General features: G+C 39.7%; 1 protein-coding gene across 17 annotated transcripts in view; it reads right to left on the bottom strand.

Annotated features, from left to right (window-relative positions):
• The window catches only part of adgrb2 (adhesion G protein-coupled receptor B2), a 197,488-nt gene that overhangs the window by 74,757 nt on the left and 97,287 nt on the right, over window positions 1–25,444 (bottom strand). For 16 of the 17 annotated variants that reach the window (XM_046416706.1, XM_046416704.1, XM_046416705.1 and 13 more), the window contains exons 3-13: window positions 24,091–24,171; window positions 22,095–22,283; window positions 14,846–15,007; window positions 9,246–9,410; window positions 8,655–8,819; window positions 7,344–7,445; window positions 5,518–5,624; window positions 4,356–4,550; window positions 3,812–3,880; window positions 3,298–3,406; window positions 2,861–3,007 (exon numbers count right to left, since the gene is read on the bottom strand). In XM_046416706.1, the coding sequence (XP_046272662.1) occupies window positions 2,861–3,007; window positions 3,298–3,406; window positions 3,812–3,880; window positions 4,356–4,550; window positions 5,518–5,624; window positions 7,344–7,445; window positions 8,655–8,819; window positions 9,246–9,410; window positions 14,846–15,007; window positions 22,095–22,283; window positions 24,091–24,171 (1,491 nt within the window). The remainder of the gene's footprint in view (window positions 1–2,860; window positions 3,008–3,297; window positions 3,407–3,811; window positions 3,881–4,355; window positions 4,551–5,517; window positions 5,625–7,343; window positions 7,446–8,654; window positions 8,820–9,245; window positions 9,411–14,845; window positions 15,008–22,094; window positions 22,284–24,090; window positions 24,172–25,444) is intronic. The other variant, XM_046416713.1, reaches the window with a different exon arrangement.

Here is a 25,444-nt window from a genome sequence, read left to right as displayed (position 1 = left end):
AAGATGATTAATACTACAAAAGCACTCAATCCAAAAAACTCTAATTTCTCTTGAACAGAGTTTTCGTCACTCCTCGCTTGCTGAACATCAAGCTCAGAAAAAACTGACTGTGGTGCTAAATTTCCAGGGTCAGTTATTTCATTATTTACAAAAAAGAATGTTTGTGCACTTTAAATGTGTTTTAATATAATTTTAACTTATTCTAAACTGGTCAGGTTGTTGATTTTTAGAGAAATGGTTGGATAAATGCTTTTAACCAAGTGATAAATGAGATGATCAATAGCATTCACATGTCTGGATGGCTGGAGCCAGGAGATTATTAGCTCAGCTCAGCTAGATGGGAAGTAGCAGTAAATGGCTAGCATGGCTCTGTCCAAAATTCAAAAACACTTCCCAGGAAAACTAATTGACATTGACTCGAATACAAAGTGGGAGCAGTAAAGTTTTGTCATCATTGTGAGGTTGCCAAATATTCAGTCTTACAGTTCTGTTTGTGTATGGAATAAAAAATTTAGATAAGTGTTAATTAGTTATTTGTTCGATGTCCTGGTGGGTGTATGTTCAGACATGGACAGAGCCAGGCTACCTGACCAGGTTAGCTTCTCCTGCCTAAAGTAAGTGAAGCTATTTAACTCCTAGTTGCAGCTCAGTTTGTAAGACATGAGAGTGCCAATCTACTGTTCTCAACTGGCCTATACCCTGAAATGTCAGACTTTACTATTATAAATATGCAACTTTTATTTCAGCACCAACTAACAAAGAATTACCAGCACAGCGGCCACATTTTGAACAAAGTTACAACGGTAAATAAGGAAGTCAGTTTTTAACACATTATTATGAAATAGAGCTCATGTGGTTTGTGTTCTTGCTTGAGGAATACTTCAAAGTTAACGGTGCACAACCATATGCATGTACCAGCAATGGTGCACGTGAAATATGAAGTAATTGCTGCCTTGTATGTTTGGATGTATATGCGTGCATGCATGGCTGCAAGACAAAGTGAATGTCTGCGTGTGGCGGTGAGAGAAAGAGAAGCACAGTGGAGGGAGGGAGGGAGTTTGTCACCTCGAAAGTCAGTGAAGAACAGTTGCAGCCTCTGCCCAGTGAAGCGATTCATGAACCTATCAACTGGCCGAGTGTGTGTGCAACTACGTATGCACGCGCACACACAAAGGTGCCAATGGGCCTTTATGAGCATGTTTAAGCTGTCCATCTGAGATAGGCTTTCATTAGAGGGTAAATGAACCAATCAAACTGATAGCAATCAACTGAAGACCTCAACTCCTAGACTGCCAATAGGAAGAGGCAGAGTTCCCGCAGGGGCAAAGACTATCAATGATGTACTAACTCAGGAGGCTATACGCCGCTTAGATGATACAATTTACCAAACATCATATACGTTAAAATGACAATGGCATGTGCTGAATGTCACGAGAAAATGGCAGAGTAAATGTGATTCAGCTGTTCACTTTTATCACCCTACAAGCACTGCAAGAGAGAAATCATCCACCTCCACAAACTAAGAGGATAATGGGCAGAAAATGCATAAATGTAATAAATTAAAACAGACTGGTAGGATAAAAGGAGAAAAGGGAAGAGGACAACATCACAATGCAGCAGCATTACAGAAGATCTAGCTAACACCCTTCTGTCTCTAGTTGCAGCCTAAACTTTATCCTTTGAAATAGCTGGTGTTCTGTTCCATAAAATCAGGAAAACACAAGCTGAACAAAACAACTCGCTGACAACTCATTAAAAAGGTTTTGTTACATAAAAGCAAAGTGGATGGATGGTTGGAAGGTAGATGGTTTAGAAGAAGCATATCACACGGTGCTTAATAAAGACACAGAGAGTGTGGGTGAGTTGAGGTGAGGCGCCCTGAGGTTAGCATACAGGATGTCTTGAACGCCAATCAAAGTCAGTTTGTGTCATCAGAGCGAGTCAGAGGTCACAGACAGCTCTGCTCTTTCGGCCTAGTGCCTCTCTGAACTTTAATTTGGGCAGGGGGACAGGGTGCCAGACAGGAAGTCTGCCAGTGTAATTTCCTGTGGGATGTGACCTTTGGTTTCATCAGTTGTGGATTGCATCTGCCACAGTAATTCTCTTATCCACTTTCTTCCTACTCTTTTAAGTTCCCCTTGTTTCCCCTGTTCAGCTTTAGCTCCTATGCCTCCCGGTGTATTCTTTCTCATCATCCTCCACATTTGCTTCTTGGTGCGCATCATTTTGTTTGTTTCTTGGCTTGACTTGAAACTACATGAAAAAAATCTGCAGTTGCTAAGACAAGCATCAGCTAACATTCTTGTGTTGCTAAAAGAAAGGAGACATCTTCTTGAGATGAGGAGTTGATGCTTACAAGATGATGCAGTGCACTTCCTCACAGATAAAAGACCTGGATCGTCTAGAGAAGGCCTCTAGGGCCTCTTAACAGTCAAAATCCTTCTCAGCATTACCCTCCAACGTCCTTGAAAAGCATTCTATCTTCCTTCCATGATATATATCTCTGAGCGCATGAATTCGCACTGGAATAACTTCTTGGTCTGACCTTGGCTGAAGAGGGGTTGAGTTGGGTGATAGCAGGTACTCACATGTCTACCAGTCAAGGCTGAGAGTGAGGGTGACAACTAAAACAGATCCAAATCACGGCTAAAAGCTCAGTGCTAAACCTGATTTAACACTGAGTTTGGAAACTGCTATTTGCTGTAAAAATAACAGTTTGATGTGCCTTGATTCTTCCATCCAAATCACTCTTTTTAGAAATGGAATGACATTCCAGCAAATTCAGTGGTACAGACTGCCATGGAAAAGTGCAAAGGTTGGACGAACCTTGGGCAGTGAGTATCTGTGTTAGTTTTCCTACCTTCGGTTGGGGTAGTGAAGACCTCTTTAGGGATGTAAAGCTTGTCCTCTGCTGTTCTGGCCCAGTCCTTCATCCCTCTCCGGCCCTTCATGGGAAAGTTGATATCGCTAGAAACTGCTGACACTGGCTCTCGTTGAATAGTTATCACTGGAGAAACAAGAGATAGTTTAAGATTAAGGTTTAAGTGAGCAAAAATAATTAAAGCAATGGAGCAAAAAAAAAAAAAAAGTCCATCTTCAAATGCTGCTGAGTTATGATCGGGTTAAAATTCCTAAATGAGGCATCTTGAATGAAGGCTTAAACAGTTTAAATAGATATGTTGGCAAATTTTGACCTTAATTCTATAATACAACTAAATAAGTGAATGTCTTTAAACCTGTTTATAACCTTTTTTTCTGTCTCTGTCATTTCACATAGAAGCACTAAGTGACACTTACTGAGGTTGTTGGTAACTACGAGGAAACTCTGGAAAGGCTTCTGAGCTTCTCCAATGAGGTGAATGAAATCCTCCAATATCCTCATCAGCAAAGCAGCACCAGGAGCGACCTGCAGATGGAGGAGGTAAGTATTTCCCATGGTGACATCATAATTAGAATCCATTGGCAACATTAAATGAGACATGTCTCACCCTGACACATTTTGATTCATTGCATTATCTAGACCACTGATTTTGTTCCACAATGGTAAATTGTAACCACATGGAATATAATATTGCAGGCTGGGTCACACACACAGAGACCCCACACAGAGTGTAATTAATAGATAACTACTGTGTTAAGTAAACAGGTGTGTTTTTATGACTAGTGAAAAGTTGGGTGTGATCATGCCCACATTCACATTTCATGTATGCATGATCAATAAAGTACTTAAGAAAGTTAGTACAGTAGGCAACCACTGATTATGCTAAAGACGTGTACATAGGCACATTCGGTAACACACAGAAGGCTTTACCTGGTGAGCGTCCTCCCATTTCTCTAGATTTTCCATGTCCAACATGTGGCTGACTATCTGGAAGAATTTCTAGACACAAGAGGAAAACATACTCAGTTATTAATACAGCAGAGCCATTAGATTATCTTATTTGTATTGGAAAGTTTGTTCCACTGTGCCCTATTACATTGCTAGCATGCACCCACTAACCATTAGCACAGCAGCAGTGCTGCAGTTCATTCCCTGTCAAAACTAGTACATTAGTCATCTGTACATAAGCATATTGTAAAACATAAAATAATGTCTGTCAAATGACTGACTGAAGCAGGAGCATTTTGCTCTCTTACAGGCAGAGAAAAGAGAAAAACGTGCCAAAAAATCCCCTTTGAGACCACAGCAACTGCGTCGCTGTAGTTCATTGTTATGCACACCCCGTGCAGCAGAAAGTAGAGCTTCTACACTGAATACATTTGCAGGCACTGCAAGTGTGTGACGGTGTGTCTGTGACTGCATGTTTTGTATGTTTTTGATATGGGGGGGGCCTTAAAGAGACGGCTCTGCTTACCTGCACGTCGTCGGGAGCTGGGATGTAGGTTGCTCTTTTGAAGGTGTCCGTCACATTTCGCAGAATCTCCGTGGAAAAGAGAAGGTCGCCACTGTAGTAGCTCCTCCTCTGCAAGAGCTCCAGGAGACTTCTTACGATCTGAGACATGCCCTCCCCAGCCAGGGTCCTCTGACCCTTCGCGAGATGCTCTCGTAACTGCAAGGTGTAGAAAGAGACAGAGATTGAGAAAAGCTGAGTGTTACGCTTCTGTTGTTTTTTGGCACTTACTGTAGTACATGTGTTCATATCCAAAATAAGAAGTTAAAAACGCCAGAAACAGCAAGACCACAGAAACCAACGATCACATTTTCTTCATAAAAATCACAGGAATGTGAGCCCAGAGGGTTGTTTCAAAACAGCAGCATGTATATACATAGCTGGATTTTAGTACTTCTGCTTAAAATAGGCAAGCAAAAAGAAGCCTATGAGAACTCTCAGGCAGAAATTGGATCTTGTCACTTCAGAGACCGAGTTACACAAAGCAAGAGTGTGCGTATGTGAAATGTGAAGAGAGAGTGATAGAGAGAGTCTGGAAGAACAGAAGATAACAGCAATCACATAAAATTAATTATTGACTCCTGGTGTTAATGAAAGGTTGGAACAGAAGCTAACAGAGCAATCAGCTTTGTCACGTACAATCCCTGACCCCCATCTCCTTCCGCCATCATCGAGGAGACGGAAAAGGTTGAAGTTCACAGAGCAGGAAAACAGTCTCTGATGAACACATTCATTACCTATGTTCATTAATTGATAAGTGTGAGCGCAAAGCTCTGGAAAAGCTAATTAGAGATACTGGCAAGCCTTGAGCAAAGACACTCCCGTATTTTGGAAACTTTTTAAAAAAAAGAAAGTTGAACAGGGGTAAACGATGGGTGAAAAGGGGAAAAACTAACAGCGAACAACTTTTGAAAAACAGACAGAGGCTCCATTTTCTCATAAATTCACTAATGAGACACAGAAATTTGATGAACAGTGAGTCAAGACAGAAGGTGCTACCTGCAAGCAATCAGCTCAAGTGATGAAATCTGAAAAAATATCCACATATTTTATCTTCTTGTCGAAGATGAGGAATAATAATAAAAAAAAAAAAAACGAGAAAGAAGTTCCGAGTTTGAGAACTTACAGATAAATGTAAATATCTATATTCAAGTGAGACGCATCTGGCGAAGCTCGGAGGACCCCAGAAAGCAACTCCATTATTGTCCAGCATACAACGACGACTAGCAGATCCTAGAAAGAGAGAGAGAGAAAGAAACAAATACTTTACCGACAATTTACCATATCTAGAAAAGCAACCTTCCCAAGAACACATAATAATTCAATTGCTGCTGATATGGTGTCTATTTATGCAGAAATGGAGAAAGATTTTCATACAAAATATATTCTGCCGAAATACATAAATATCTTGCTTGAATTTTAAAACCAACAAAACTGAATTCATTATCATTTTCTTTGTGTGACATATTATCTGGGCTAGTCACAACTACCAAATAGCAGTTCTACAACGTTTGGCAGCCCATACCTGCTGGCTGTTCTAACCTGGCAGCCAGAAGATTAACTGGTGAAGGCTGCCAAAACATTTTACTAGGACAAAACCTTTTCTCTGGCCAAATAAATATGCACATACTGAACTTTGGCAATGCCTTTTTATGAGTAAAAGATTGACATAAAGTTCCACGGTTAAATTTAATACACTGATTTACCTTCAAAGCAATATACTTTAAGCCATTATGTTTTACTGGCAATCTGATTGAAGCAGGCATGTTTTCATGTTGAAGCCAAATATGCAGTTTGAAAGTTGAAGAAAGATGTTTATATTAAAGGCATTCTGTACCACATCTGCTCTTGGCTAAAATTCAGAGGAAGAAAGTGTCAGAAAAAAAGCTCTTGTTCCTGCTTTTGGAAGTTAAAAGACAAGGTCTGGCAGCCAGGTATTTGAGAAACCCTGCTGTTTAGATTGCTGTCATTATTGTGATAAGGAATGCAAATAAATAAGGTACAACTGCAGTTGTACCTTATTTATGCATGACCGCTGTACTAAGAATATGACCACTGTACTAATTAATGGTAGCTGCATGAGTTGGAAACGTTATAACGAGTATCTGCAGCCTATCAAAAAAAACAACAATTCTGTTTAGAGATAACAATATTTCTGAGCCTTAGAAATGAATTTCATTATTAGAATTAACTGGAGTACCTATTAGTTCCAGACACAAGAGCATGTCAGACTTTTAAAATGCAGTAAGTTTATTTAGGATATCCTCATAACGTAATTCATGATGTTTTCTTTGGCACTTATGAGATGACTGTTCAGTTGTAGTTGCAATGTAGTCAGAGGTGAATGACTGTCTTACATTGGAAGCAGTACATGAAGGTTTTTTTATTTTCTTGTTTTTTTTTTGTAATTAAGTATGAATTTCTACATGTTCCTTTACCGCTCTGTGCATGCTAACAAAGCTGTCGGCTGCTAAGACACATCGGTGAGCTGACAAACTTTTGCTATTGTTCCTTATCTTATGCTTGTTGAAGATTTCATTATTTTTCTTTCTGTATTTCCCCTATTGATCAACCATAAGTTTCCGTGGTCGCTTTCTTTCTGTCGCAGTAGATATCTCTTGCTAACCGCTGAATGTCAATGTAGCCTAAGAGTAATCAACTTCTGTTGTGTGTGGTTGTGTAAGTATGATATTCTATTGATTTTTTTCCTTTCTCTGTCCAGCTCATGTTCACAACTTGAGGCTAACATTGTCTGTTTTGTCCGACGATATATTTTCTCTCGATTCTTTCCTTTTCTCACTGTAGCAAGCCTGAGTCACCTTTGTTACGTGTAACTTCTTGGATGATTATTATTATCAGTCAGAAAGCAACTAAATCCAAACAGAATCAGAAATGTCACTGAAATATGCTGACTGCTAATGGACACTGTGCAAAGCATATCATGTGACTGACCAGTGGCATTAGTTGGACACTTGTTGTAGACAGTTTCTCCAGCTGAGGCTCTTTTCCATGACATAGAGAGAAGGTGCTCATCTTTACATATCTCATGAGGAGCTGTAAAAATAGGAGAGGAATACACAGAAAAAAAGTGAAATGAAGCAAAGTCTAGCAGGCACACAGAAAAAGAAAAATTACCACGCACACTCCCACAGACACATACACAGCCAGTGAGAAAAAGGGAGCAGAAAAGCACAAAAAACAAGATACAAATCAATGTTCTCCTGCAGCAGCTCCCAATCTTATTCCCTTGTACATTGCTCAGTGCTCTCTGTCAGTGTCACTGCCTCAGTACAGTATCTCATTCCCTCTTCATCTTACTCCCTCTCTTTATTCATCTGTTTCCCCTCCCTCCCTTTCTTTCATAACCCTGATGAAAAACAGGGAAGAGTGCTCTGAAGATATTCCAAGGGGGCAGACAAGTGTTGGCAGAGGCAATGCAGAGAGATGAAGAGGGACGAAGGACGAGGAGAGAGAGAGAGAGAGAAACAGAGAAAACATGATATGATGTTCCCCTGCAATGCCAACAGACAAGATCCTCGTCTTCTGTAAAAGGGGCTCAAGAGCCACTCAAAACAAAGGGGTCATGGTTAAGGCTGCATTCTAAGGTTTGTCATTTGTAGTCTGTCAGAGCTCAGTGCAAGCACTCTCACATGTGGCATTTAGGCTTGTTCAGAAAAATATGTTTGCATATTCACAGGCGCACACAGCGTCAGTCAAGAGGCATGCTTATTAAACCACACTATTTCCTTCAGTGGCTGACACTCTGACACTGAACATGTCATGGCAACACGAAAAACTCAAAGCAAGCTCAAGAAAGCGAGTGTGATTAGTATGATAAAAACAATGTTAAAGGGGAGAGGTATAAGTAGAATCTCTCAAGTAAGCAGGATAAAAGGAAAGCACCAGGCAAGGAAATCAAAATCAGTGAAGAGGTAAAGATGGATGGGTATGTGAACTGACAGAAAGACAGGCAAGAAAAAGATAAAGATGAAAAAAGTGCAGTTCTAAAACTGTGATAGAAGCTTTTAGATGTTCTGCAAACCACACAGTATCACTTCCAATCTGCCTGGAAAATACTACAATAAACTACAATATACACACAGATACAGATACACACACTCTTTTGTTTCTGTCAAGGATTGACTAGGAGAGGGAGAAATGCAGCCAGACAGAAAAAAGAAGTATTTATACAGTCTTTTCAAGTATGAATAATATATACAAAAGCACGTATAGTGTCGTATACACATTCACAGTGTCACTGACCAGGGCATTTCTTCTCATTACAGGACCGAACCTCCTCTCCAGAGCCATCGCAGGGGTAGCCCTGTACTCCGGTGCCCTCGCACATCCTGAAACGACGTTGCCAACCAGAGTCGCATGTCTTGCTGCACAGACTCCAGTGGTTCCAGCTGCCCCAGTTACCTCCACCTAGAGCAGGAGCAAAGCACCGCCAGTGAAGTTTAGGCAGTACAGAGGTAAGTGTTGGAGAGAACAAGAGCAGGATTTAAGGTGAAAAAGAAAAGGGGTTGGTTTATGAGTGGTAAATTTAGGTTGTAACTCTAAGGGAGCAGTTTCTGAACTTTCTGTGTTTTTCAGTGTGTTATCCAAATTAAGTCAATACGAGGCCATTCTGGGGCCCAGGTTCATTAAAACACTATTACATTTGTACTGTGGGGCCCTGGTCAAAATAGACTCCCAATCCAAACTAAGTCCCAACCCACAAATTGCCGGTATGTGGAATACAAATAAGAGAAGACTATATAGATGCCGTCAAATAATGCATGTTCCATTTTTGCATAATGGCATTTGAGCGCATGTGAGCATGAATACTAAGCATTCATTTGTTCGCCATACCACTGCAGGAAGGGTTGGTGCATTCTCTGCTCTCCTGATGGGGGCCTTTACATTCAGCCCAGCCATGCACTGATGAACTGCAGCGTCTCTGCCTCTGCTGGTTCCCTGTGTTACAAGTCACACTGCACTTTGACCATGGCCCCCACTCCGACCACTGGCCCTCCACTGGAGAGATGGAAGTAGATATGGAGAGACAGGGAAATGAATGAAGGTGGAGGGAAGAAGAGTTCGAGAGACACAGGGAAAATGAGGGAAAATTGATTCAGAGTTTTGAAGGATAGGAAAAAAGGGTGTAAGGGGTAAAGAAAGGTGCAAAAGGAGAAAAGACACCAACAGACAAAGTGAGTGGGATACAACTAAACTGAATATAGAATGAGGAGAGCGAACAAATAAATTACAAAGGGCTATTTCGTTCCACAAATAGTAACACACAAATATAACGCACTTCATGGTTCCATAGACATTTTAAATATTTCAGTCTGTTATGAAATAGCTTATTACAATTCCTTTCATGCTTTGTTTTTAAGTTCACATAGAGTACAGTCAGTTGAATTTTCATTCAAGCGTTATTAGAAAGACACATTTCAACTCTTGACTGGTGTTTCTGCAGAAATAACAAAGATAAAAAAGAAAACACAGCAATAAAAAACAATTTCAGCACAATCTAGTACTGCCTGTCAGACAGTGCATGAATACCAAATAGCATAACCAAAGCCTGATGACATGCACAGGTGTAATCAAAGCCCTCACTGTCCCCTTTAATAAGGCAGTGTTGCTGCAATAATTGAGTTGTCAAATATAATAATTAAAAAATGCAAAAGAAATTATGATAATCAAAGATTAATATCAAGATTAATCATTCGTAGTCTGTGCAGTCAAAGATTTTTGGTGTGTCACTGACTTCAAAGTTAATGCTAGTTTAGACAGTTTTGAGGATGTGTATCACAGAAAAGAGCAAAAATTTCTACTGTGGAAAGAGCAGCTGAAAGTCTGTGACAAACAAACTGTCGCTGTTCTTATGGTACACACGTTGATTAGGATTCTTTGTAACCAAAACTTGAGAAATGAACCAGTAACTGACTTATGACCATGTCCATCTATATTTTAAAATAGCTTTTAAGAAAGGGACCCAATATCATATAGTTATCTAACAACAGCAAAAACTGGTTGAGAAATACACAAATCCTGTCCTCTGACATCTTTGATGACATGCTAACAAAACCACACTTGTATTCTGAAAGGTCAACCAAATCTTGAAGACGCATCTCTATAATTACTGTCCAACTGCATTATTGTTACTCGAGTTGTCAAGAGGGGGTGACAAGTAAATTCTTACTTGTAGCAGCAGTTACTATTAAAGAAGCATTTTGTAACTGTGGTTTGTATTGTAATAAACTAAAGCAACCATGGTCTAGTTTACACTGCAATTACCTTCACTAAACAGTCAGTGTTTTCAGTGTTTTCTCCACTACTGTCACACAGACATAAAATGATTTGAGCAACAATACAATTCCTTCTTCCACTGGCAGTAGTGTCACTTGTGGTGAAGAAAATCCAACTCGTGTTGCCTCCAATTGGATCCTGATGTGGACTTGAGCTCTGCTTTGATTTGTTTTTGCAACACAACTATAATAATCCTGAAGAAAGAATAATGATCTGATGGCCATAAATCTTCTTCTAGTATGCGCTTAAATACTTAAGCAGGCCTTCATAAACCTTACAAAGTTGATATATTGAAGATGTCAGAGAGCAATAGATTATTAACACATCCAGCAGCCTCTGAGCAATCTTAGCACTGATTTAGAGTCATGTTTTTTGCCTAATATTCACTTTCTTTTTTAGCTGTTTTTCTCTCCATCAACTCTTTAAGGAAATGTCTGTCTTTTTAGCTGTTAAATACTCCACTCTCTTCACCAGATAGCTGCTGCTTTACCTGCCTGCTGTTTAGTACCTGCAGGTAAGAAGGTTGAATAACCAAAACAGACCACAACAAAAGTTGTGGGGTGTAGAACCAAAACAATAAGCTGAAAAACAGCAAAAAAAAGCTCTAACCACTATTTATAATCACTACAAGTGACACCTTTGATGTTACAACTTTGATTAAGTATTAATACAAAAATACTCTTTAATGTGGCTTTAAAATTTGATTACAACTCAGAGAGTTTAAAGTTTGATTATTACTCTGTCTCTTTAATGTAACCTTCAGTCAAGCTGAGCCGATGTGAGAGTCATATTTTGCTGTCTAGCTATTCATCTGTGCTGAAAAGAAATACATCATGTATGCTCTCATAGTTAGAGTGACAAAGTATTTTTGAACTTGAATTTGATTAAATGGGGAAATGGGAAATGCTAACATTTAATTGTATAAATTCTAACAGGATACTATGATAAAACAGGTTGATAAAAGAGAGGGAAGCTGTCTTTAAAGACGTTCAACTAACAACTGATGCTGCAAAGCTATTGTGTATGTGCTATAGTACGTTAGCATGTCTATTGGTCTCAAAGTAAGAAGTGTTGCTGTTTCAGCTCAGAATGATGTATTGAGGCATGCATTGTACACACAGGGGCTTTAAGTAACAGAGAAAGTGAAATACAGTGCAGTAAATGTATTTGTCTGGTTCTCCCAAGTGGGGATGCATTGCCAACTCTGCTTGGCAATGTGGTCAATCACAATGCGTGCGACTCGGACACTCTTCCAACTAGCTGTGCTGGGGTCAACATATATGGAATAAGCTGTGTAAATGAGACATTTCCCAGAGTTCAATCCTGAGAAATTAAAATGACAAGTCTAAAAAAAAAAGAAAATAAAAAAGAAGAACAAAACAAATAAAATCCTTGATGTTTAGACAGCTTTCCATCAGTGTGAAAACACAGGACACACGCACAAATGCACAGAAGAGTGGCTGATAAGAAGCTTGTGTCAGCATGTGTAGAAAAGCGTCAGTTTAAGGAAATAACACATAGATTCTAGCCTCATGCAAGGTGAGCTTGACATACAACGTATGCAAAGACATTTCTCAGCAGAAACAAAGCACCATGTCAACAAACAAACACACAAGAACATGTAATTTGCCTGTAATAGCCAAGACATAGCCAATAATCCCTGGGTGCACTTGGCTATGAACTGAGTAGCAAAACAAAGGCAATTTCCAGCGAGTTCTCTGCCCACACAAGTGCCTTTTAGTTACTTCACATCAACTCCAAAAGGTCCGATGTGATCAAATAAATTATTCATGTATGACTGTTGATTGCCTTTATTTGATGCAGCAGCTGTCATATTAACATTTGCAACTCTGCCCACATATGCATGCATGTGTGTGATCTGTTTAGCGCTTGTCTACAGAGGAGATAAGATGCTGTGCAGAGAGGCAGGATATTATAGTTCAGTTTGACTACTTTCAAATCTACACTAGTTTAACATCCTGTAATATGGAGTAAAGAGTATGTTGTATGTCACAGCATACAGTTTGCGTATATGATTTGCAGTGAGATCCAGTCACCGAGATACATACAGAAACATGTATATGCACTCAAACGCAAACACACACACACACAGGCAAGATCCATCAAAGCTCTATTCTCTATGCATGGATATTTGTGCCAAAAGGCCTGTGCGGGTACTCATCATTTCAAAGGACCATTTCCTTTGAACTCCCAAAAGCACGCTGAATCTGTTGTGATAGATTCACACACTCATACACAAACGCATAAAGCATATAAAGACACACATACACAGATTTCCTTAAGGCCCTTGAAGGGACCCTTTCTCCCAAACCCTCTCTTTCCACCACTGTTCCCAAAACAGCATGGCAAAACATCCCGGAGGCCATACTTTAGATTACAACGTCTCCCTATTTCTCCCTCTTTGAGACACAACTTTGCAGTCTCTTTGTTGGGCAATGGGGACAGTTTTGTTTTATTTAAATATTAACCTTATAAAACCCCAGCTTTGAAAAACATAAAAACAAAGAAAGCCAAAATATAAAAGAAATAAAAAAATATTAGTCAGTAGGGAGGGTAAGACTACAAAAAAAGGCTCCAGCCAGCCAAGCTACGGCAGCCTTCACATTAATATACTGTATGTATCATTTATCTAGGGAAAAGAATGCAGGAATCTTTGCCCAATTAATAGTGAATAAAAAGCAGTTAGTCTGTGATAATTGTTCAGCTTGTGAGTGATTACATACTGCACAAGCACACACTCAGATTTACATCAATTTAGGAATAAAAAAGGTTATTATTCATAAAACACCTACCGATTTTGTTTTAAACTCTCACATGTTTTAGAGTCTGTGCATCTATGACTGCCATTATTCTGGTGTACAGAAACTATATATGTTCTGCCAACGCAGAAAGCAGAGGTATGTTTATTCATGCTGCCCCCCCCCCCCCAAATTCTTTCATTATATATGATTATTGTGAATTCTTTTGGCCGAGATGATCAAGTAGTGAAAATCTGACACCATGACAGCCTTAACAGAAACGGACTGAATAAAATCACTGAAATTAATATCCCTCTCTAACGTCAATACTTTTAATGTGACTGGTATTCGGGAACACTGGAAATACAAAATCACACAGTGACAGTGCATATAGCTGAAATATACTTTAAGTCTTAAAATAAGCTGCTCTTTGATAGGCTGTAGCAGTTGTTCTTCGGAGTCTGCTCTACTGAGACATTATTTCAATAACTGTTTAGTCCAATTCCACTCCCGAAGCAGCCTGATAAAGACATTTCACCGGACAGTCTGAGCCAGATTGAAATAAGGTCCTGAGGTACCCTCAACACCAGAATTAGATGGGGCTGCACTGCTGACTTATCACTGTCCTTGACAAGGTATAGGTCTAACAGAGGCCTAACAGATAATCTCAGAGACAATAAGACAAGTGCTTCGCTGTGGGACTGCTCAGTAATCTAGACCAAGCCAACCATGAAGAAGCCTACAAGTCCAAACTAAAGGCTCTGCAGTGCTGCGATCACTCAGGATGGCTGAGCAAGAGTTTGAACAGTGGGCACTCATTCCATGGTTGGCCACAGATGAATATGGGGCTAAAAGTGAGGACAGTCTGGTGAGGACTTAGGTGTTAAATCACTGAAATTAAGCTGGCAGGGAAGGTGAGGGTTATGCTGCTATTACGCTGTGTAAATTCCCAATATTCCAAATTTAAACTGCTAAATTGTGACACTGGCCATACCAACAACAAAACAAACAAATACTCAAGGATATTACTTCTTGTCTACACATAATTTCAGTCAATAAATTATTTTAAATGAGCTTAATTATTTCCATTGTATTGTTTCTATGAGCATAGAGTGTTATTTCAGCAAAATTTGTTGACACTTTTGTAGTCCTTTTCACAAAGTGAAGAATGCCACAGCTTGGTATCATATCACAGACTTTTGCAAGAGGACAGAGATTCTTAGTCACGACAAGAGCTTTGGTGGAAGAAAACAAAATACAAATGTCAATTCAAAAATTAAAGCTGCTGTAAAAGTTTAGTGATATGGGAGAAAAAAGAAGAACAAGAAGAAGAAGACATTCATGCTTGAACAAGCTGAGAGAGACTGGGTGTATCATGTAAATGGGGATGGTACTAACCAGGACACACTGCAATGTTGCAGAGTTTGGTCTGACTCTCAGGCCGTCCGCAAGCCACGACCCCGCCTCCGTTCACACACTTCCTGGTTCGCGTCCTGAAGCCCCGCCCACAGGTCACAGAGCACAGACTCCATGACGACCACTCCTCCCACAGCCCATGCACTGCGAACACCCACAAACACACGCACACACGCAACATGGGGATGAGGAATGAGGGAGGGAAGGAAGGAGGAAAGGAGGGAGTGGAGCATCCCATCGCAGGCAAGAGGGTTAGAAAATGAGAGAAACATGAGATATTAAATGAGTTGGAGCACATTCCCTGATCAAAAGCATGAAGGAGGTGACCTTCTGACCTCCACAAAAACATTCCAGTTACAAAGGAAAAGAAACACCGAGAATGAAATTGTACCTACATGAAACTATATGAGAGAAAATGAAGGTTAGGAATGGACACTCTGGCATTTGAAGTCATGCAGTTATGCAGTTGGAGCCATGACAAGGAAATGAATATAGTGAGTTCACTTCTGAAATTATTAGGGCTTTCACTCGCTATATACAGTGAACCAAAGGATCCAAAGACTCCAATGACTTCAAACACTTCAAGCACTAATTAAAGTATTAAAAATGTTTCTCCTCTTTTTCTCCTTCTTCCGCCCTCTTTTTTTTCCTCTTTATCACAAATCGCATCCCATTTTAGAAACAGATGAAGCTGAAATAAATGGAAATTGAGTAGATGAACAGTAGAGTTGCACAAAAAAACTCAGCAGATAATGAACTTGACTTCAAGGCTACTCTTGTGATGCTGCTTTGTAATGAAAGCTGGTTCTCACAGGAATGTGTCTACGTGATCTGTATTTCAGCTGTGTGACACTAGCAGATTATGCCACGCAGAAAGAAAAGACACACACACACATGTGCACGCACATTCACAAAAATAATTGCTTAAATCGTTTGGAAATGCCTGACCTGAGATTAGCGGTAATAATGATGGTAAACAGATATTAGAAGAGAAATAATGGTAAGGAAATGTTTAATAGGAGACTTCAACAAAGGACTGAGAGAGAATAAAAACAAAACAAAACATGGATGTGACAAAAAATAGGTACTTATAAGCAAATGTGACAAACAACAAGAAAAAAAAAAAGATCTGGTGCTCAAAAAGTTTGAAATACTCTGGAATCAAAAACAGATGCCCAGAAAGAGAGGATGTTATTTTGAAAATACAGAGATGTTTGCAGAGAGACCAGAACATATTCAGCTATGTTGAAATGTTGAAAGAGACAGAAGAAAGAGAGAGAGGGGAGAGCAGATTTTGAGAGATGCTTGAAGAAAGACAGAATGTGAGATAAAGAGAGGGGGAGGAACGGAGGGGGAGGGGAGGGGGGGCAAGAAAGTTAGAGACAGCAGGATGGAGATTGCTGGTCCTGTGTTGAGCGAAGCTAAATAAATCATGGCACTAAATAATTAAGTCTACTCTGTGAAGGAGGGCTCAGAGGAGAAGGAGTAGAAGGCTGCAAGAGACGGAGAAGATGGTGGTGCGGAGCTGGTAAATAGTGAGATACCCTTAAAGTCAGCGACACACGGTATCACTGTGTCTTTAAGCAACCGTACAAAGTGGATATACTGTATGTTTCAGAGTGGCAAAGCAAAAAAGGACTCCACTGAGAAACACTTTTGTCGCTTTTGTCACTGTACTCTTACTTTTAAAGAAACGCTTTTTTAAGTAAGCTTGTCTGTGGGCCTCGCTGAAGCAAGCTGCACCAGCTGTTCCTATGTTAAAACTAAACTTAGGCTTCATCATTGCGGATCGTGATTGTAAAGTGATAATTTTAGAAATGTTTAGGAGGCAAGAGCCGATAGAAAGGTAAGATGACTGGAGAAGAGAATGCAGGACCACATGAGAGGAGGGGAGAGAGCTGAAGAGCAGAAGAAAAGACGAAAGGAAAATGAGAGGAGGGAAAACTTGGTCCCTTCCAGTGTTAACTCTATGATAAGTTACAAAGTTTCAAAATCTACACAACTCCTGACTCTTCGATTTCTATTGGATGAGTATTGCTACAGATATTTCCCAGTAACTATCTGTCACATTACTAAAGCCTTGACTAGATTAGATCTTTCTCAAATTTAGTGGTGAAAGCTAAAATATTCAGTGGAGAAATTCATGATAATGATAAAATATAGCTGTGTCCTCACAGTAGATAAGCAGATTTCTTGCGGGTATCTCATTCAAAATTGCAAAACCTTCTCAGGAGACTACAGAACTTGATGCAATAACAGGCACAGAGAAGCTAAACAAATATAATCCAGCCGGAGTTGTGTTATTTAGCATCTTTTGTTACTCCCACACTTCACTTTTGCTTGTAAATCATTACTTATTCATCTAAATTGAATCTCAATGTCTCAAACCCAGCACAAGTGTATCTGAAGTCTGACTGTGCAAAGCCAATCAATTCGCCTATAAAATCAAGCTTGAAGCAGCTTTGGGACTAAGACACCATAAAAAAAGGAAATATCAATTTGAGATGTGGACAAGGGGATGAAAATGTATAAGCAGAGGAGCAAATTAAAGATGGGGAAAAAGCATTCAGACAAATGTCCTCCGATAGTGGAATTGGGCAAGTGCTACAGCAGCAATCGGTGACACTCCACCATCATGTGATATTTTATAAACTAAACAGGGCAATTATATAAAACATATTGGCTATTTTGACAACAACGATTACATTAACATAAAACAGCATGTCTTTTAGTTCGACCAAGGACATTAAAAGGGAGTTTATTGCCATCAGGGTTGCAGTCACAGAGGGAGGTAGAAAAGAGCATGTTTACAGCAACAAGCGCAAATAAAAAAGAAAAGAAAAAAAAAGGAAATCACAAGCTGATGAGGGCTGATCAAACGACAAAGTGACAGATCTGTGTAACACCCGGTCACAAAATCGAGTTCATGAACTCCTGAACGTGGTACTGTTCTAGATGAAAAATGCAGAGCTGAAAAATGTGCAAAACAGGAGGCCTCGTTTACACTGGCCCGAGTTTCTGATGCAAATGCAAGAAAGCTCAGAGAAGATGAAATATCTGCGCTTACCCTTCCTTATTTAAACATATGCATGCACACACACACATGCTTAGCAGAGCACAAACTCACAGCATCACAGAGAATACGTTTATGTGTAATGAGGATGCATGACTTCTATGGATGTCTTTAGAATCTATGCAAATATTAAATAAACTTGCACATAATGATGTATGCTGTATGAAGACATCAACTTTTCATTTATTTCTAGCTGTTGAAATGCACAGTCTATAATAGGACGTATGAATCATATTGATCCTAACGATTACCCTCATTACCAGCTATTTCATTTGGGGTCGTAGCACAGCATGGCTGCATTATTTAAAACCACATGAGGATGTGTGCACTTGTAAGTTTGTGTGTTCGCTGCATGAATCTGCCAGGACTTCATGACTTTATCCTCACAGGCACCCTCAGTCCCTTGCCTGAACGATTACTGGAAGTGTGGTGTTGCAGCATTTGACTATGCATTGACCCAGACATACTGTATTCATAATGCACCATTGTTCCACTCCATGTTTTTAAATGTCACTGAGTCTATGGCAAATGAGCAGTGGCTAAATAGAAGAGAAGTATGGGTACTTCATTTTGTACGCTTTGGGGCATGAAAGCCTTATACTTTAGCGCATATTCCCAAAAAAAAAAAAAAAAAGTTAATTTGCCGGACCAATTACTGCCTAGTTTGCTTTGTCAAGAGCCAGACCATTACTTAAAATTGATTATCTGTATCACCTTAATTTAAGAGTTTTACTCGTTAAAAAACGAGGAGGAAAAAAAAAAATGTCCATTTTCACTTCATTGGCTTTCCGTCCAAGCTACTTTTCTTTGATGCTCCCTAACTCGCGCAGCCACACATACAGGTGTGCGTAGAGATGCACCCAGAGACATATTCACCTACACTCATCACACGCCCATATTCCTAAGTCCTAACTCAAACACAAAGAAATGGTTAAACAGCAGAAAACTCAAACCCATCTGCAAAATTCAGGGTGAAGAGTGCTCTCTCCCCACCTTAGACAGTCTGAGAGAAACTGTGTGTTCACTTGTGCCTGTGTGCCTTGAATATTTGTGGTTGTGAGTAAATGCATATGAAACAGAATACAGGACGCTGGTTAAAAACATTTCACTTTCAGATCCTTCAGATAAATTGGGAAGCTGGCATGAATCGTCCTCATGTTCTGAACTTCATCTACACAGGTACAGCCGCCAAATGGCAACATCATGGATGTTGACAGTGTTACATTAGTGGTACTACATAGTAGTATCTAAGGTATACAGCTGGGATTTTAGTGATTTTATTAAATGGAAATTTACTGCAGTTCTGATTAGTGTAATGTACTACATGTTTGTTTATGACTCCCTGTTGGACCCAGGGTAGATAGGGCTTGATCCCGCACCAAAGAGATTAAGAAATCAAACAAACATGTAGATTCTACCCCAAGTTAAGCCAGAGTTAAAAATAAATAAATAAATAAATAAAATCAAAAGCCATATCAGATTCATTTAACAGTTTTATGCCTATTTGCTACCGCCCCCACATTTCTAGTCTACTTGAGTTTGGTGTTATACCATTCAGGCAATCCCTGGAGTGCCCAGAACCACGTCAGGAAACATCAGAGGAGAGGGGAAGAAAATGAAATAATAAACGGAACATAACACAGCAACCAATATTCCATCAAAGGAACGGCTGAGGATATTAATATCGACACTGAATGGAAAATGAGGCACTTAGACATACAAATCGCATTGGCACATTTGCATAAAAACAAGATTAGCATATGCACCGACAGGGAAGGAAAATGTTCCTCTCGCTTCTCTCGCTTTTTTTTTTTTTTTTTTTTTTGCATCAGTAAACACTGACTGACTCCTAACTCACATATGAAAGCACGTGTGCTAAAAATTTCACAGTGACATCTACTTTATACAAAACTCATGCAAACTCACAAAACTCTCACGAAGACATACGGAAAAGGCAATCAGAAAACTGCAATTGTGTGACACACTGATGGTACACAATTGATTGGACTAGCCAATGGCACTTGAATAACGCTAAAATTACAAGAGGACACAGACAAAACCCAGTACACACAAAAAACAAAAACTACACACTGACATCATAAACACAAACACATACACACATCCTGTGTATGCAAACACTGAGCTACCTTTAATGTTCAATGACAAAGCCCGCTGCTGACAACATATAGGCTAAAGCCACTTGCTTTCCTGTTTTTGTGCATTAATATGGACCTTATGACCTTAAGGATCCAGCTTCCTTTTTACTTTTAAGCAAGTCACAGAAAGGCCTTGTTCAAAAATGATGTCCTGTAGACTGAGCAGTACAATGACGATTACACAGTCGTAGGTAGTTTCTTTGAGTTATCAGTTCCAGACTCATAAATTATGGGCCTTGACTTTCTATTTAGTAGTCTAATCTCAAACGCATCACTATCCTTTTTATAATGGTTGTGTTTAGAGGATGAATTCCTGTGCTGCACAGCTAGCATTAGCTAACTAGAGACTCAAGTGACATCACTTGAGTCCATTTTGTTTTTAATCAGACTTCACAGAGCACCTTCCTCTGGAGCCACAAAAAGCTCGATGCAATATTTTTACTCCTCAAGTTCTGTGAACAGACTCTAATGTGTAAAATCAGTGAATCCCCCTTTAAAAGATTCCACAAAAAAAGACTTCCTCAAGTGTAGCAATAGTACAGCATAGTAGTTCATCTGGTCTGTAGGCTACAGATTTCTAAGATGGCAGGAGAGTATAGGTAGTAGCAGCTACATCCAAAGAATGGAGACAAGAAACCAGTTCTGTACAACAGCTGATGATACCCCGACTGCAGCTGTGAATGTGTGTCATCCTCTGGTTGGGGACTGAGCATTAGTAGTGGATTAGGGGAGGGCCAGAGGTCAGGCATGAGACAGCCACTGCCATACAGGATTTTACTTCAACTGCAATCAGGGCAATCAAGCCAGAGCAGGACAGGCAGTACTTCACAATTTCGTCTTGTAAAGACCTACACCAGCAATCAAACCAGAGCAGAACTCACGTTGTTCGAGATGAGCAGCACAAAAGTTCCCTCAGTGACTTGCTCTGGCTTGATTGTGTTGTGAGCTGTTCAGCAAAAACGGATGAGGTGCTGCTCATTTTGTTCCTCCATTTTTGCAGCAGGCAGACAAGGCTGAAATACACTCATCCTGATTGGCAGAGCAAGTATGCATATGAAATTTTTATTTGATTGGTTAAACATAGTGTGCAGCTGCCATTGCATCTAAAATGAAAAACGTATTCTTCAGAAGCTGAAGCAAAAGCGTGGCTGTCGTTTTATCATTTTATCACTGTCGTGCGAGGGTATATTTCATTTGCATCCAACAATTTCCATCTTTGTATGTGTGGTTATCTTAGTTTTCATTAGAGATTAAAATATATTCAGACATCAGTCTGCTGTTCAAGCTCAGTTAGATTCATCTCTTCTATACTACTAAGTATCTGCATAGTTATAGGTAGACAGTGATATAATTATAGACAAGAGAAATTAGTATAGTACTGAAAGAACAGTGAAAAAGCAGAGCCAAAGATAGAGATGCTAAGAAGTATGAATTTTTGAGCTGTGGCAAGTCTAATGGACTTGCTGACATCGAGCTAAGGTGTCATGTCTGTCTCTCTCTGTCTTTCTTTACCTCATTCTCTCTCAGCTGGCCAGCAGTGTGAATTGAAGTGACAAAATGTCATTCTTATTCTCTGGATTTTTTTTCTGCTCCACTGTGGTTAGATTACGTTTTGGCTGAGTAGATTCCATGTGATGTGTGTGTGTGTGTGTGTGTGTGTGTGTGTGTACCGCCTACCTTCTTCAAAAGTGACAGAGTTTCACACTGTCATTATTTTCTTCAGCTTTCTTAACACATTGTAAAAAGACAAATAAATGTTGCACGGGTGAGTGAGGTGCTGAGCTAAAAGCCAACTGAATTTTACATTTCAAAAAACACAATAAAAATGGAAGCCTTCAGTATAATCACAAGCTACAAACAAGACTATTATTTTGCAACACCCCATTCTTTATTGTCTTAACCTCAAGAGGTCACCAGCCCATCACTAGATGTAGCACCAACAAGTGTCACTAACTTCAGGCAAGGCTGAAAAGCAGCCCACGGAGTAGTTCATCAAACATACCTGAGCCTGTGATCCCATGTTCCCCTGGACAGGAAGCGGTGTTGTTGCACATGCGTGTTTCCCGGAGGGCACCGCTGCACTGTGTCCCATAGGGTGAAGAAACACACGATCGCGTCCTCACTTGCCAGCCTTGCCCACATGTGAGAGAACACACACTCCACTGCGACCACTGCTCTGCTGCAGGGTCACCTGAAGAGCAGCACAGAGAGAGGTTAACTCTCAATGACTTCAGGATGCTAAAGTTTCACATTAGATGGAGCACAAAACAGTCAAGTTGAAAGGCACTATTAGTTATGACATGATCACAGCTTCCTGCCTCCACAGTGTCAAGAAAAGAAAGTCAACTGCAGCCTTTAAAACCTCAAAAATATTGGGTAATATGACAGATAACATAACACATTCATGTTTGTGTGTTGTCTTATAATCATAAAAATTTGATTTATACTGCAATCTATTGCTCTGTCGTAGGAGTCACACAGTTAAAAACCCACAACAAAAAAGTCAGAGTTACAGAACAGTTAGTGGAGGTGTATGACAATAAACATGTTGGCTTCACTGATTCCTTTTAGCAATTCTTAGGTTCTCTTTGCCGTTTATTTACTGCAATAAAATGAAAATTCTCTTAGATGGCTGTGACACCAATGTTTTTACAATAAGAAAACAAAAAGACAAACAAAATGGTAATCTATACAATTGTCAAGAGACAAGTCTGGGACTCTGTCAGATGATGAAAAGACTTTGTGGTTACAGGAACCAAACAGACTTTCTGTAGTACTTTCTTTTCTTTATTGCCCTCAATGAGAGATATGCAGATGTTAAAAGGCTCAAGATAAACACTGTTTGCTCATGCTGTTCTATAGTAGCTTTTCATTGTATAATGTTCACTCGGCCTGCCTGTTATGTCAGTGTCAGTGCCAGTATATGATATTCCTGCTCACCATATACATGTGGGTGATATGAGGTTTGCATCATGTCATTAAATCACTTAATCCTATTAAGGTAATACACCCTGATTGTATATTCACAACAATGAAGACTCTTAGAGAAATGTGTTTTAGGCAATACTAAAAACGGAATTATGGTACCATGTATGGTCTCGCAGCTTTGAGCTAAAGAAGCTAACTTTAGATGTTAATAAAAACCCATGGAATGGGTGTTAAGACACAATTGTGGGTGATTCTGAGCTCTCCAGGCAGCTGTGGAGAGTGTCACATTGTTACCCCTGAGTTACGCCCTTGAAAGCGAAAACTACAAGTTAAGTCTTCCCACTGCTCTCTCTCTCTCTCTCTAAATTGTTTATGAGTGCCGTGTCCTTTGATGGAGGCGTCATCACATGGCAAAGAAGGAAATCAAATTAATTGCATGTCCGTTAATCGCATTACATCTTCATTAACATGCCATGAGTCAGGGCTTAAGCTCATCACACGTGCCCGGAGGAATGGAAGAATGGGGAGAAGCGAGTGGGGGGTGGGGGGGGCAGAGAAGGACAAGACAGAGCCAGGGGTTCCCCTCGCGGTAGGGACTCCCTCCTCCACACAGCAGTAGCTGTGAATATGGAAATAATGTGTATGTGTGTATGTATGTGCAAACATTCAAATTAGTGTATGACCTGTTTAAACACAAGTAAAGCAGCCAACATGTAATGCCATGTATGTATAAGCAAGGGTCCTCATATATACATGACATTATTATTATGTTTAATGTATTGAGTTATGAATAATTCAGTGTTTCTTTTTAGATCCTATTAATTATGTAAGATTTTAGAGACACACACATTTGGAAGTTCATATTTTCTCATAATCACCTATGTGAATGGTCAACTATGGCAGCTGCCCCTGGGTTCAGTCACAAATTTAAAAGGTAAATGTTTTAGATTATTTTTATAAGGAAATATTAATTTTCATGTTCACATTCAGCCTGTACTGGTTGACTACTTAAGTTCCAGGGCTGCGAACCCAAACACACATTCTCCTGAATACACACACAGATTACTCACCTGTTTGTGCCTGAAACACACCTGGCTGGTCAGCTGATCGCGGTCTTTGGGTTTTCACCTTCAGGTCATCATCATATGGGTCTGGAAACGACAAAGATATATTTAAGACCCAGTGAGAGGTAAAGCGAGTGAAGACACAAACACTGGGGAATGCATGTCCAGTTTGTTCACTACATGTTATTGTGCCAAATCATACTCAAATTTGGTGTTAAAGCTAGAGTACATAAGTGCTGATCAGCACCCACTGCTATTTTGTACATTCAGGTAAGTAAAAAAAGCCAAGTTTTTTTGAGTGTGTCCAAAACACGACTCTGGCAAAATAAAAATACAAACGCCTACATTTGCTTGGCTTGCACCTTGAATCTTAAAAGAACAAACTGATACATTTCAGCACACAACTTGCAAAAACAAACAACAGTAAGTCAAGTCAGCAACATAATCTCAGAAAATCAGGAGGAAATCAGTTCTGATCGGCTCATTAGCTTAGTGGGAAAATGTGAAATATCAATAAGAATAAACATATTGAAATGCACCGAGAGAGTATTCACGATTCACCACAGCAAACTAAGTACAGAAAGTCTGATAATATATGTCAGCGAGCTGGTATGAAGTGGATATCTAGAAAGAAAGTATGGATAAAGAGAAATCACGCAACATATCCAAGTAATTTTTCTCTCAGTCGGTACAAACATATGGAGAAATGAGCACAGACTGTTCTGATCTGTGCAAATGGATTTGTAGGCTTAGTTTCAGCAACACAAGATCTAATCAACTCCGTTGGCAGGGGAAACAATCTTTGATTTAGCAAATCTTTTTCACTTGGGTACTTCTTCCCCATGGGATTTTTTTTGTAGTGGTTGCTTTACACAAAAAGGCTGAGATATACAGCAAATCTATGGTGCATTGTCCACATGGAATGTGATTGTGCGAGTGTGTGTGTGTGTGTGCACACATGTGTATGTGTGCACTAGATTACAGGGTGCAACAGCGACTGACACTGAAATTTCCTTGCATTAACTCCTATCAAGGAGTTGACTTGATGAACACAAACACATGCATACAAAACACAGCCTCCTCAACCTAACACACACATACACACTTGCACAGGGACAAAAGCTTAGATGCCCGGGAAGAGTGCTGATGCTCTGTCATGATTTCTCAAATGCCCTTCCCAACAGCCCTCAATTTTGGCCTATTACAGAATCAATTCTTTCAGGAAAAAGGGAGATATTTATTCTTCCATTCATACTGTCTAACTCTCTCTTTCATGTGTTGTTTGCAGCAGAATTACTTGAGCCTAAAGTTCAAAGTAGAGTATTTTAACCATAGTGTTTGTGTGGATTATAACTGCAGC

The sequence above is a fragment of the Scatophagus argus genome, chromosome 17, assembly GCF_020382885.2.
Source record: "Scatophagus argus isolate fScaArg1 chromosome 17, fScaArg1.pri, whole genome shotgun sequence".
NCBI lineage: Eukaryota > Metazoa > Chordata > Actinopteri > Scatophagidae > Scatophagus > Scatophagus argus.
The sequence above is the reverse complement of the archived record's forward strand: the minus strand, read 5'-3'. Positions and strand labels throughout refer to the sequence as shown.